The sequence below is a fragment of the Rhamphochromis sp. 'chilingali' genome (genome assembly GCF_963969265.1).
Source record: "Rhamphochromis sp. 'chilingali' genome assembly, chromosome: 1".
NCBI classification, from domain to species: domain Eukaryota; kingdom Metazoa; phylum Chordata; class Actinopteri; order Cichliformes; family Cichlidae; genus Rhamphochromis; species Rhamphochromis sp. 'chilingali'.
In genome coordinates, this window is record NC_137929.1 from 72,703,162 (window position 1) to 72,718,395 (window position 15,234).

General features: G+C 40.6%; 1 protein-coding gene across 3 annotated transcripts; it reads right to left on the bottom strand.

Moving 5' to 3' along the window:
* Positions 1-285: 285 nt before the first annotated feature.
* On the bottom strand, positions 286-14,611 carry LOC308396649 (HLA class II histocompatibility antigen, DP alpha 1 chain-like). Of its 3 annotated transcripts, none has more exons than XM_080882129.1 (5): positions 14,403-14,611; positions 2,427-2,675; positions 2,103-2,348; positions 1,052-1,333; positions 286-899 (listed from the first exon to the last, which is right to left on the bottom strand). In XM_080882129.1, the coding sequence occupies exons 2-5, from the start codon at positions 2,482-2,484 to the stop codon at positions 769-771; spliced, it is 717 nt and encodes a 238-aa protein (XP_080738255.1). In that variant the 5' UTR covers positions 2,485-2,675; positions 14,403-14,611; the 3' UTR covers positions 286-768. The 3 variants fall into 3 exon arrangements, with proteins under 3 accessions (XP_080738255.1, XP_080738254.1, XP_080738256.1); XM_080882128.1 differs by having other exon boundaries at positions 14,341-14,611; XM_080882130.1 differs by lacking the exon at positions 2,427-2,675 and having other exon boundaries at positions 14,341-14,611.
* Between the last annotated feature and the right edge of the window lie 623 nt (positions 14,612-15,234).

Here is a 15,234-nt window from a genome sequence, read left to right on the forward strand (position 1 = left end):
GCCCCGGCCTGATGGTGGAGGTGGACTCAGGACCTTCTTGCTATAAGGGGACAGAGATGTCTCTGTGAAAAGCAGCTACAGGTGAACTGTTGAAAAACAATTTGAAAAATCAGGCTTTAGCTTAACTCTGTATGTGTATGTGTTTCCTAAACCTATATGACTAATACTGACCACTGAATGTTATATCTACAGCAATGGACAGTAAACCAGACACACACATACTGCATAAATAGTCAATAACTCATAATTACATCAAAACAATTACACAATTTTCTTTCAGACAGTTAAACATTTTTTAATATTAGTTGTGAAGACCAGTGTCAGACCAACAAACAACATCCTGAACAATCACTTTTTTTTTTATTCTTAGTTTTATATTTTAGTTCATTTGCATTTAACTGTCCTCCCAGTTAAAGCAGAAGAGTGAAATATTAATACCAGCCCATTTATCAATCAGCCACTGCCAGTAATGAAAACAGCAATGATTTCAGCAAAGGTCTGTTTATTAACTTTCATGATTAAAACAAATATGCTTTCAGTTTCTAATCAAACTGTTCATATACTTAGTTTTTACTTTAAACACAGAGAGAAAGCAGAGAAACAAACATCTGTAATTCAAACATCAGTAAATCAGTAAGAAGGACTGAACCAGCAGGTCTGTGTTTGCACAGAGGACGGCCCTCGCCTCAGACACCACAGAAGGGAAGGCAAACATCAGGATATGAATTCAACTGTCTTTGTACTGATGACATCATCACCGTGAGCCAATCAGCTGCACTCGTTTCCTTTGATGAGGAAGAAGGTTCCAGCAGCCACACCGAGCAGACCGAGAGTCAGACCCACTCCACAGAACACAGAGGGTCCAACACCTGGATCAGACTGACCAGATGCCTGCACATCTGGAGACACAAACACACAGAGAGACATGAACTTCAACATGTGGACACAAAGAGGAGAAACAGTGAACCAGCTGCTCCTGATCAACACTGGGGTCAGACTCCATATCTCTGTACCTCTATCAGTGATCTCAGTTTAAATAAAGTTTTCTCACCATAGATTTTGGTCAGTGGTTCTGTCAGGGCCAGATGTTGCACTGCACAGCTGTAGATGTCTCCCTGCTGTGGGGTGAACTGAAGTCTGGAGATCTGGGTGAAGGTCCCATCTTTATTGGGATAGGGAACGTTGATGCTGGATCCTGTGACCTTCTGTCCGTTCTTGGTCCAGGAGACGTTGACAGGAGCAGGATAGAAACCAGTCACATGACAGATCAGAGTGTTCTTCTCTCCAAACTCCACCTCATCTCTGCTGTAGATCATCACACCTGAAGGAGCATCTGAATAAAAGCACAGATCACATCAGTGTTGGAGATGAGCACATTTATTTCGCAGCTACACCGATGTTCATCATGTGAGCCCTGCTGATACATAAAGCCATATGTATAAACACACAGGGATGGGACCTGAACGTGACCCTGTCATGTGTCACAGACAGTCTGACTCATGACAGGGTCATGTTTTCTTCCTGGGAAACAACAAATTTGAGTTTTTTGTATGAAATATTAAAACATGACTTGTTTGTATTGTCAGTAATTATCTGTGGAATCAACAAAATGTTTTGATACATTTTCTTATTTTAAGATGCTTGCTAAAAAAGTGAAGTCTGTATCAAATTCAATTAATTCTGGTTCATTTCCTCATGATCTGTTTCCCAGTATTTTAATTGTTGTATCTCTATATTTGAATTTTTCATTACAGTGTGTAAATGAGCTAAGACTTCACAAGTCAAAGGACAGATTTGTATCTGAATGATTTTTTTCAGTCAGACTGTAAGAACGACACGATGAGTTCCCTGACCCCAAAACCCAAATTTAACCTTCTAATAACCTTAAACAGTTTTGTAGTTCTGCTGTCTGAATGTGGCCACAGATGCCTATGCAGCTGTCACCTCTTTATGGAAATCTCACAGGTTCATTTGACAATTAATACAATTAATTTCACTGTCACAAAAATATTGTTTTTGTTAGCAGTGACTGCAGCTGTAACTTACCTTAAACATCAATGTTTTAAACAGTTTTATTCAAAGTGAAGGAAATAGTTTCTCACCACGCTGCAGTGGAGGGTTCTTATAGTTATGCATATCAGCTTTCAGGCTCTGTCTGCAGATCTGTTGATTAGCCACAGCTGCTTCATAAGCTCCTGGGTAAGTGAAACGATCAATAAAAGGAGGCTGAGGGTAGATCATCTCCTTTTTGTTGAAGTCTGCGTAGGCCATCTCTTCACCATCCAGTCCATACATGTCCTCTCCATCAGAGTCTGAACAGCCAGTGATAGCAATGTCCTCATGAAGAACTGAAACACATCAAACACTGATCAGTGACCTGATCAATAACCTGATCAATAAGCTGCTGTTTACAGAGACAAACTCACCGTCAGCAGAGACACAGAGGACACAGGAGAGGAAGAGGAGCAGCTCCTTCATCTTCATCAGCAGCTCTCTGACAGTTAAACTGTGAGTGTGTGTGTGTGTGTGTGTGTGGACCTCACCGTGTGAGTGTGAGAGTCTCTGAGTGACTGACTGAAAGTGCAGCTGAGCTCTGACACAGCAGCCAATCACAGAGCTCACAGCTCATGATGTCATCAGTGTCCAGGCAGACAGCAGCTGGAGGTGAACATGATCTGACACACAGCACGATCAATAATCAATATTTATAAAGTCTCTGTCTTTTCAAAACTTAAATTGAGTTTGTTTGGGTTTTATATCATTTATTTCATTTTTCTGCCTGATCACAGCAGACCAAACAGGAAAACAAGGAAAAGGAAAAAAGTCACTGTAAATAAAGAACTGAACAAAATAACTATGATATAAACATGTTTATTTTATTTATTTTGATATCACTGGTGTATTTTACTGGTCATAAATAAAATAACTGGTTTCAGAAACATATCCAGCTGACCTCCCACTGACTCTATGATCAATTATTTTTAACTGATTGAGACTAAAGCAGATCAGTGTGTCACATTTATTATCTGACAATGAAAATGTTCACGTGTTAATGAATCAGTCGTGCTGATTATCCACTGACTGAAGTCAAACTGACAGAATCAAAACTAATAGTCTGAATACAGGACTTTATTTTTTGCTTGATGATAAAGAGAACGTTCTCCTCTGCAGAGGTCTTAGCTCAGGTTCAAAGGTCAAGTCCTGCAGTTTTTGTGACATTTAAAGAAACTATTGAACATTTCTGGTGACCTGCAGCTGACTGTGTTTCTCCTCTTCCAGTTGGTCTTTTTTACTCAGTAAACTGTGACTCTGTGATAAAACTGCTCTTCTGTCTCTCAGTGCAAAGTCTCAGTGTGACCTTATCCTGTGTCCTGATGTGTTTCCAGCTCTAACAGAGCTTCTAAGTCAGCGATGTTCTGCTGTAACGTTATTATGACTCGTAGGAAACACATCAGCCTGTCTGTCTTTAAACTAATGTGCTGTTAGATCGCTTTGAAACTCAGTGATCTCATTCATGGTCCCCAGCTGAACCTGTCACTTTGTGACCTCCAGACTAGCACGTGACTTTACCAACAGTGCAGTGATATTATATTCCAGGGAATAAATCACATCAGTTTAGTACTCAGGCCGTAATAATTTTAGAAAATATTATCCCTGCTGTAACAGGAACATTTTGGGAACAAAATAAGAACTAGAACATTTGTAGCTGGATGACTGAGACTTCCTGATCAGAGGGCACTGATCAGGAAGTCTGTGGAGAGTGACAGAGCAGCTCATAGTAACTCTCACAGCTGACCTCTGAAGGTTTTATTGTTTTCTATTTAATGAGATAAAAGCAGGACTGTAACAGTCCTGCTTTTATCTCATGACTACAATGTGGATCGTACTGATATGTTTTCATATGTGTGGATGATTTAAAGGGACCTAAACCTGACTCTAAACTTCATCTACACTGATGAAGTATTCGAAATCCTCCAAAGCTCCTGAAACAGAAAAACCGAATCCATCTCACAGCACACCAGCATCAGCCATATACATAACCATATATGTATATGTATATATAATGATCATAAACTGACCTCCCAGCCCATTGTTCATTCAGTGGGCTGGTTTCAGTCACTGTGCAAATGTACTATGCCAGCTGTTACATGCACTGTTTATAAGGCTGGAAACCTGCAGTCAGACTGAAGAAGTCACTTGATGATGATGAAATGTTTCTCCCACTGAAAACGCTACGTCCAGATGAACAGAATCAACTTTTTGGGATCTTAGTTTTCCTGTGATACAAACAGATGAAGACTTGAGAGTGATCACTTCCTGTGAGTACCATCAGTACTACAGTCAGTACTGACAGGTGGTCTGTAACATCAGAGTACATGTGATCAGACTGTATGCAGAAGCAGGAAGTGAGGTCACAGCTGAGAGTCTGCAGCACAGTGAGGACATACAGTGGGGCAAAAAAGTATTTAGTCAGCCACCGATTGTGCAAGTTCCCCCACCTAAAATGATGACAGAGGTCAGTAATTTGCACCAGAGGTACACTTCAACTGTGAGAGACAGAATGTGAAAAAGAAATCCATGAATCCACATGGTAGGATTTGTAAAGAATTTATTCGTAAATCAGGGTGGAAAATAAGTATTTGGTCACCTCAAACATGGAAAATCTCTGGCTCTCACAGACCTGTAACATCTTCTGTAAGACGCTTTTCTGTCCCCCACTCGTTACCTGTATGAATGGCACCTGTTTGAGCTCATCATCTGTATAAAAGACACCTGTCCACAGCCTCAAACAGTTAGACTCCAAACTCCGCCATGGCCAAGACCAAAGAGCTTTCGAAGGACACCAGGAAAAGTATTGTAGACCTGCACCAGACTGGGAAGAGTGAATCTACAATAGGCAAGCAGCTTGGTGTGAGAAAATCAACTGTGGGAGCAATCATCAGAAAATGGAAGACATACAAGACCACTGATAATCTCCCTCGATCTGGGGCTCCACGCAAGATCTCATCCCGTGGGGTCAAAATGATCATGAGAACGGTGAGCAAAGATCCCAGAACCACACGGGGGGACCTGGTGAATGACCTGCAGAGAGCTGGGACCAAAGTAACAAAGGTCACCATCAGTAACACACTACAACGGCAGGGAATCAAATCCCGCAGTGCCAGACGTGTTCCGCTGCTGAAGCCAGTGCATGTCCAGGCCCGTCTGAAGTTTGCCAGAGAGCACATGGATGATACAGCAGAGGATTGGGAGAATGTCATGTGGTCAGATGAAACCAAAGTAGAACTTTTTGGTATAAACTCAACTCGTCGTGTTTGGAGGAAGAAGAATACTGAGTTGCATCCCAAGAACACCATACCTACTGTGAAGCATGGGGGTGGGAACATCATGCTATGGGGCTGTTTTTCTGCCAAGGGGACAGGACGACTGATCCGTGTTAAGGACAGAATGAATGGGGCCATGTATCCTGAGATTTTGAGCCAAAACCTCCTTCCATCAGTGAGAACTTTGAAGATGAAACGAGGCTGGGTCTTCCAACATGACAATGATCCAAAACACACCGCCCGGGCAACAAAGGAGTGGCTCCGTAAGAAGCATTTGAAAGTCCTGGAGTGGCCTAGCCAGTCTCCAGACCTCAACCCCATAGAAAATCTGTGGCGGGAGTCGAAAGTCCGTGTTGCTCGGCGACAGCCCCAAAACATCACTGCTCTCGAGAAGATCTGCATGGAGGAATGGGCCAAAATACCAGCTACTGTGTGTGCAAACCTGGTAAAGACCTATAGTAAACGTTTGACCTCTGTTATTGCCAACAAAGGTTATGTTACAAAGTATTGAGTTGTATTTTTGTTATTGACCAAATACTTATTTTCCACCCTGATTTACCAATAAATTCTTTACAAATCCTACCATGTGGATTCATGGAGTTTTTTTTTTCACATTCTGTCTCTCACAGTTGAAGTGTACCTCTGGTGCAAATTACTGACCTCTGTCATCATTTTAGGTGGGGGAACTTGCACAATCGGTGGCTGACTAAATACTTTTTTGCCCCACTGTATAGGCTGTATCCCAATTCAGGGTCTGCAGCCTTAAAGACCGCATTTTAAGGCCGATTACGACACAGCAGCTGTCCCAATTCAAAGGCTGCTCAAAATGCGGCCCTCAAACGTGTCCTTCATTTCCCTGAATTTTAAGGCTGTGGCGGTGTAGACTTCGTGGCCCAACATATCCCAGACTTCAGCTTATCACACATTTGATTTCCATGTGTGACGACTGCAAGTGTCCAGAGTGAGGACAGACTGAGGGACCCACTGCTGCACATCATCTGTGAGGCTTTGCACCCCTGATGATCCACCAGGACAAACTCAGCAGTGTGTGAGGAAGAGGAGGAGGAAGAGCCAGCAGCAGCTGACAGATGGAGAGAATAGACAGACTGTTCCCTGTTTGTGAAGGACTGCTAGGAAAGTTTAACATAACTGTCTGTGCTGAATCAGTCTTATTAGGTAATGTTCAAATAATGTGATCATCCCAGTGTTTTCAGTAGAGATGGACCGATCCGATATTACGTATCAGTATCGGTCGATACTGACCCAAATTACTGGATCGGATATCGGCGAGAAATAAAAAATGTAATCCGATCCATTAAATATCAAAAAAGCACCTCACAAAACTTGCTACACAACTCTGCTCATAACCGTAGCACTTGCAGCAGTATGCATCACGTGATAGAGCGGCTGTGTGTATTTGTAGCCTCACTACCAAACCAGCATTTCATCTCCAAGGAAGTTTTCCCAGAGAGGAGTAAAGCAAGTGTGTAAGTTCATCTCTGAATGTCTGTAAAGCATTCCCACGTTAAATCGGAGCGACTGCCTCTCTCTCTCTCTCTCTCTCTCTCTTGCTGCTACTTCAATTGTCAAACTGCTTAATGATCAGCTGATCGGCTTTTCTGTCGTGAGTCCGTCTCTCTTCTTTGTTTTTTGCCCACTTCTCACCAGAAAGAGGAAACCAGCGGCTGAACAACAGCAGCACGTTTAAGCTTGATCAGCTGTTGTTAGGATATATTTAATATTACTTTCTACTCGAGGATCTTTTTCTACGTAGCTGACGCTGGTAACTGTGCAGGGGCGGATCTAGCAAAGTTTAGCCAGGGGGGCCGATAGGGCATGAACAGGGAAAAGGGGGCACAAAGACATACTTTTCTTTCTTATTCTCATTTAAAATGTCGAGCTTTTAATAAATAATTATCTGAATCTTACACCCAAAGTTTTAATCTGATGTAAAATATATAGAAGTCCATTACTGTATATAGTGACTGTTAAGTCTAATATACCCTAGTAAGCTATAGTACTTTTTCCTTTGGGAAGGTACCATCTGTGCAGTCTGCAGTTCTGTTGAAGAAAGATGTTGAATCTATTTAATTATTCTTGAAAAATAATTTATTTCTGTGCATTTTCCCCCCTGCATCAAATTAAATTTGATTACATCAATTAAGCATCATGAGGTGGAGGGTGGGGGGTGGTTCCCTACTTTGTTTTGCTGGGAGTTTGCAGCCCTATTAGTTAGGTCGCTTAATATTTCTGCTAAGTACTCTTTAAAATACCAGAATACGGAGGATGGAGTAGGTTTAAGTTTATTAAACCGAAACTGCCCTGTACCTGTGCATGTGCAATGACAATAAAGTTGAATTCTATTCTATTCTAATTCTATTAGATTGATCAGTTTTGCTGAACTATGAAATATTTTGGGCGCAGTGTATTTTTTACATACAGGTATAACAGAATACCTTTAGTGTTGTTATTTATTTAAACTTGAATATAAACTTATACAAAATGTAGCAAGATATTAAAAAAACGTTTTATTGATTAAAAAACACACTATATCGGATTCATATCGGTATCGGCAGATATCCAAATTTATGATATCAGTATCGGTATCGGACATAAAAAAGTGGTATCGTGCCATCTCTAGTTTTCAGTGTGGGAGAAAGTACTCAGGGCCTTCAGGTTACACACTATGAAAGGCAGCAACAAGTTTAATGTTCAGAAACCTAAAGTCTGTATCAGCAGCAGAATGGAGCTAAAATAAATGTTGGTTTCAGTTCTATGAAGCTTTGAGTATTTTGGATCAGTAGCTGCTGTGTGTGTTGCATCATATTGCTGTAACTGTTTATATGCTTTATATATTCTGAGCTAAGTTGATCTATAGTGTTACATCATATTCTATAAGGATGTTATGTGTTTGTAGACTTTCTGCCCAGTTTGACCCATTTAGCAGACGTCAGCCTGTTTAAGGCTCTGATGTCTATTCTGTGTGACTTACAGCAGTTATGACATGGTCTGATTTTCTCACCCAATAAAGGAATATTTCATATATCAGTCTACTCTTCATTCTATCAGACACAGTTATCACAGCTCCTACATTTGCTTTTTACACATATATGTAAGCACTGAGCCAAATTTAGTAATGCCAACAAATTCAAAAAACAATATTTGCGTCTTATACATAACACATCTGTATACACACTGTCATGACAGAACATGACATCGTGGTTCGGGAACAGCTGTGTGAAGGACCAAAAAGCTCTCCAGAGAGTGATCCGTACAGCAGAACGCTGCTGCAGGATTGCTCTCCCCCCGCTTCAGGACACCTACACCAGGAGATGCCGGACTAGAGCAGATACTGAAGGACCTGTCCCATCCTGGCAACAAACTGTTCCAACTCCTGCAATCTGGTAGAAGGTTCTGCATCATCCGGGCAAGGACAGAGAGACTCAAGAGGAGCTTCTATCCCCAAGCCATCCGTGCCCTAAACACACACACCCGCCCTCTCACATCATCTATAATTGACTGAGACAGGACTCTTCCAGACACTAAACCAAGGCACAATGTACATTTCAAATTACTTTAAATTTAAATATGTTCATATTGTCTATCCTGTAAAATAGTCAGATGTCTATTCATATTAATGTACAGAATTCACCTGCTTGCTGCTACTACTGCACATTCACCCAGTGTGTGTGTGTGTGTGTGTGTGTGTGTGTGTGTATATATATATATATATATATATATATATAATGTTCTTCCTCTACACCCCCCCCCCAAATTTTTGCACATGTCGAGGAGCGCGTCAGGCCACATTTCACTGTGTGTTATACTTGTATAACTATGCATGTGACAAATAAAGAACCTTGAACCTTGAACTGTCACAGATACTTGTCTGTGAGTGAAGATTTAAGGTGACAGGAAATATAAATAAATACAACTTGAATCTTTACTGAAGCTCATTTGACACAGAGTTCACTCACTGCTGTAATATATCATAATAATCCAATAATAACTATAATATTGTCCATATTATACCCAGATAGCAAGGAGACATTGAACAGATGTTGATTTTACATCTGAACCATCAGAATCGTCAGGATTGAAATGTCAACACAAAACCAATGTTGAAACAACATTGAAATACTGATGAAACCTGACACTGACATTGAAATAACATTGATTCACTGTTGTTCTGTCATCGTTGATTGTTGATCTATTTATAGTTGACAAGGTGACAACAATCACGTTGAAAAATCATCAATTTATGGTTGAGCGGGAAATTAAAGCTGCTACCACTTGGACTATTCCGCAGCACCCCTATCACATTGGTACATCCCTCCAGGTAACCATTGTCTTGTACAGTAGAGCGGGACATTAGATTTACTCTCAGCGGAATTGACCGGAGAAGGCATCAGTTCATGCACTGCACTGGCCTGCACCACGATTAGTATAAGGTAAGAATGAATGACTTTTGTTCTATTCGTTATTTCCATGGTTGCATTTGAATAACAGTAAAAAAAAAAAATAAAAAAAAAACTTGTTAATGTAAAGTTTCGGATAAGATGTGGGAGCCCGAAATTGTGTCTACTTTCATCTTACAATCCGGCAACAAATAAACTGCACTGCGAACAAAGTCTATCAACAAAGAAAACATTTTCGTTTCATACTTTTCCGTTATATTCCCTTACAAAGCTAGCTTTAACGCTTCGAGGGTTCCTTTGTTCTTGCCGTCGCCTCGGCGCTTGACCCAGACTTTCGCTCTGTGGTTGCTTTTTAGCATAGTACTACAAAAAATTGTAAATCTGTGATATATGATTGATAAACGTAAAGGTAACTGTATAAATGTGTTCAATGACTTTGTTACTTTTAATGATTGGAGAGCACCCGCTTCGATTCGCACTCAATTCAAACTTTACGCTGCACGCTCACCTAACTTGCGTTTGCACCTTTTGTCCACACGTAAACTGCGTTTCATCAACTGAAAACTGCGATTTTTAAAGACGCCTGCCAGGGCGGATATTTTCAAAAACTCCGTTTTAGCATTTACGTGTGGACGAAGAAGACGGAGAAAACGCAGCGTCAAAGGTGTGCGCCTATTTTGATGCCACACTGTGTTTCTACAATGGCAGACTTAGACAAAATACTGTTAATTTTATTATCTTCAGTGTTTACATGCTTACATATACACACGCAGTTGTATGTTAAAAAAAAAAAAAGAGTTTGTTTTATCGGGTTTGCTTGTAATTGTTGCCTATATACATTTTAAGCTATTATTTATTATTTAGTTCAATCAATAGATCAAGTTTTGTAGTGACTATGAAATATATTGTAATTATCTGTTTCCTGTTTATCCTAGACAGGGCAAAAAAGGACTCCAAATTTTAAAAAAAGATAAAAATGAAAGACTGGTGCATTGTGCAGTTTAGCACTGGTGGTACAGAAATAGTCCCTAGATCATGGATAAATGGAGAGAAATTGTCATGGCCTCCATATCCTCCGTGAGACACATTCAGGATCCACGACGCAGTAAAGAGGAGAGTTCATCCTGGTGCAACATGGCTCACCTATGCACCAGTCCGACTTCTAATAAGCCATGGTGGGTATCATCTGGATTGGTGTTGTATAAATGTAACAATAACAAGTTTTTCGTGTCCTAATTTATGTCTGGCCATACATTGTGTTTGTACTTCCAGACACATTTCACGAAGCAGAACGCAGTCTTCAGAAATATCTAAGTGAACACTGTGACACGTCTGACCTTCAGTCCGAAGCTGAAACTCAGACCAGTCATAAAAGAAAGCACAAGTAAAACTTTTTTTATTTCACAAACATATCTTTGATTGCTAAGAATTTATGATCTTGTCTTTTATACATATCTGTGGTGCTTGCATACTGCAATATCACCACATAATATAGTCCAAAAAGTGGAAGCTTGTAAACTTTTTATAAATGCAAAGCCGTGTACACTTGTGCACTTCAAAAATTCCTTGTATACTGTACCTTCTTGCACATCTCCGTTTCATGTGTGTGTTGTTATAAATCAAACTGTAACTTTAGGAAATAATATTCCAAAAGCACATTTGTAATTACTTATGACCGTTTTCAACTTTTTTTCTTTAGACCAAATCCCCTGTACACATATAGTGACTCAGAGGATGAGCAGCCCACAAAGAAATGGTTTCCCCAGGCCCCTCGAGTGAAAATACCAGGTAATAAAATACTGTCTAGTGTCTTTGTACATATCTGTGTGTGACACAAGGAAACTTTTGACAAGTTGTCTGTATTCTTAAATGCTTAAAAAAAAATTATCTTTTTCTGTCAGACCTGACGAGAGCTGTTAACGAACTCTGTGAGGAGGTCAGAGCCATCCGCAATACCGGCTGCAATGAATCGGTAGATGCTGGGGTACTGCCTCTGGATTTGCCCTTGCACAACATTGAGGAGCTAAACAATGCAGAGGCAGCTCTTCAATCACAAGAGGCAAATAAGGCAATGGTAAGTATATTAAGGTTATGTACACTTTGTAACTATAAAGTGTAATAGCTGTCAGATGTGATTTAAATACATAACAACGGCCTGTTGGTTAAACACACAAGCACTTGCATACACATTAAAGACATGAGACACGCTAATTCCATCTCTTAAAATGTGTCTATAGGTGAGACGCTTTGCCTTGACTGGAGGGACCACACTGGAGGTGCGAGTCCGCCGTGTAATGGCTTATGCCATTACAAACGAGCTGGCCTCGGTACTAAACTGGGCAGGGAAAAAAACCAAGGACCAGACAAAGCAAAAAAGGGCATTTAAAGATACAGCGCTCTGCAAATGCATATTTGGTAAGTGAAAGAAATCTCCGTCCGTGGATCGGGTTTCCTCCTGAGGCGTGGGCACCGATAAGCAGAGTTTTGTATAAGATTAATTATTCAAAGTAACGCTCATGTATGCCGTTCAGCTGGGTTAGTTACAGCGCCGGGAGTAGCTTGGGAGAACAAAATGATACAGAGACTGCTTCAGGTTGCTTTCCCAAAATCAACTCAAAGTTTATTCTTTTGTGCAACAGTTTTTATAGGCAGACAACAAGTTTCAGTTCAGACCCTGCCCACTGGGTGGGGTGGCGTCCTTCGACAGTTGGTATCCTTTGTTCAGCAAGGGCAATACAAATGCACTCACAAGAACAATAAATCTTATACAGAGGTCTCCTACATCCTGAGTTCTGACACAACCCAGATGGTCTTCACATAAACATCTTCTGCAAGGGAGTGATAGGCAAAAGAGTGATTTGTTGGTGTTTTCCCTCCAACCTTAGCATCTACTTTCACACCATAAATCTTGAGTTGACAAGGCAAGAGAAAATAACGGTTAACATAAAGAGCCTTGTTAAGTCACAGAATCTTCAGTCTAATATTACAATTTATGATCATCCCAGCAAAATACACTCCTAGACATAGAATACAGAGTTCTTTCATTAGTGAAGTCTGAAACAAACCACCTGGCCTTTAACAAGCTCTTTTTCTAAGAGATAAAGAAGGGAGGATGGGAATAAGAAAGTTATCTCTGTGGTATGTTCAACCTTGAAGTACCAGCCTGTGATTCTTACACATTAATTCTTGGGACACAGAAAAAGAGAAAAACAACTAGTAAATGGGCCTTATTGAGTAACAGTTTTCCTGTATAATATCACTACAAAACAATATCCTGTAAATGCTAACCGTAGTGCTAAAATTCACAACAGTAAGTTTTACCGTTTTTTTGCTATATTACTTTGTCTTTCTTAATAACAAGACTTTCATGTCCGGTTAATCTGGAGATGGAGTCTTTGGGCTTTGGCTCGGGTTGTAGTTTGTACAGCCCAAGGACCCCATGTTTATTGTGTTTTAAAGACAGTTAACAAGAGCTTATTCATGTGCTCTAATTCACTTTTTTTGTTTGTGTGTGTGTGTATTTTTGTCCTAGATGGCCTGACGCAGCAGTTAGGGGCAAACTCTATGTCCGAGTTTGTCTTTGCACAAGCAGTGCAGAAATGGCTCCGATACACCCCAGATCGTTTGGGTGGTGCAGGACGCACATCATCCATCCCCATCCCAGAGTAAAAAATTACAAACTTCTGTGAAACATATAAATGTAAATAGGAAACTGTCTTTTAATAAAGTATTTAGCAAACGAAACATGCCTATTGACCTTTTTTTGTTTATTTTTTTTCTCTGTTACATCACATGCAATGCTTTCTTATTTTAGGATATTAATATTGACATGATACATTGTGAGACATTTGGTTTTTTTTTTTAAAGGGTGTCCAATTTGAGGAATAAGTACAATTATGTGTTTAGGTGGTTTAAGTATTGATGGAAACATGCAGTAGTTTAGTATTGGTTAAAATACCTATAAAGAAAGGTAGATTTCCAGTCATGATTTAACTGTTGTTTTAATAAAAAGCAACTGTGCGAAAGAGGTGGAAAATCAACACCATAGCTGAACAGTGTTTCAATATCAGAATCTGACATTGTTTCAATGTCAGCAGTATTAGAAAATATAACGTTGAATCAATGTCAGGTTTCAACATTGATTCAACATCAAAACCTGACGTTGTTTCAACGTTAAAAAAGGGTGCAAGAGTGACGTTAGGTCAACGTCACACTTCAACGTTGATTCAATGACATCACCTGATATTGACTCAACATTGTTTCAATGTTTCCTTGCTATCTGGGAAGGGTGCTGACACCCTGACCCCATCTCCTTTTAAGGTAGTGTCCGTTTGCCCTTTGTCTGCCCCTCACCCTCAGTAACTCCTGCTACTGTCCTGGGGGTTGATTGTCCTCCTGCCTGCACCTCAGTTCTTTGTTCCCATCTCAGGCCTTTTTTCTATTTTGTATTCTTACACCCATTAAACCGCAATATTAGAATGTTGCAAGCATTGCAAGAAAACTGTGTTCTCTTTAACTCTGATCTATATCAAGGAATCTATTCTCAACAAAGTATATAAACAAAAATAAACAGCAATGTGAATTTCTTTGGAACTTACCGGAATGAAAATGTGGGGAGCACACCAACAAACATGCTGGCAGAGAGCTGAGCTCGACTCACCGCTGCTATCCAGGCCTGCCGTCCTCGTTTGGTAACGTACATGAGCTCTAGTGATGTGTCCTGTGTGTCGAAGCTCCTTCGCGTTGCTCTCAGGAGGGGAGACGATAAAAAAAGAGCCCATTTTCCAGCTTATTCCTTCCCGATCGCGCGATCTAACATTGCGACGACAACGCAGCAAGTACGAGCCATAGCTGATGTTTCTGTGTGCTTTCCTCCTGTAGCCTTTGTTTGGCCTACTAAGATGGCGGCTCGACCCAAACTCGTGACCACGCCCCCTCCCCTGTGACCACGTGACTTTCATGCATTGCTTTGTGGGTACCCATGGCAACAAAATCAAAACACTGCATCAAGCGCTAGTGTTTCCAGCACCGGTAATCATTCATTCTGCGGTTTTAATCCCTACTTGCATTTTATTTGCCCCAAAAACAAAACAAACAAAAACAAAACGACGGACACCACGTCAGCTCCCTAAAAATGAAGCCAAAACGTCTCTTTCGCCCCCTGGTGTCTGGCTGCAGTATAGGTCATAAACCCCGCCTCCTCCATGTTAGCGGATGGGACTGGGGTCAGACTAAAATAAATTTATTCTCCTAAGATCAACTTTTTCCAAAGATTCTTTCTTTTGTTATCAACAGTTCTCATCACGCTGATTGATGTCCGAGGGGTCTCCTCTCCCATAAGTTTGATTCTAATTCCTACCGCGGTGATGTTAGATTGGGGTGAAACGTCATCATTACAGCTTTGACTGGCAGCTGCAGTCACGGAGAAACTTGCGTATCTCTGTTCGGGAATAGCAGATAGAGCGTAGGCTCTGAGAGGAGGGCCAGCGTTT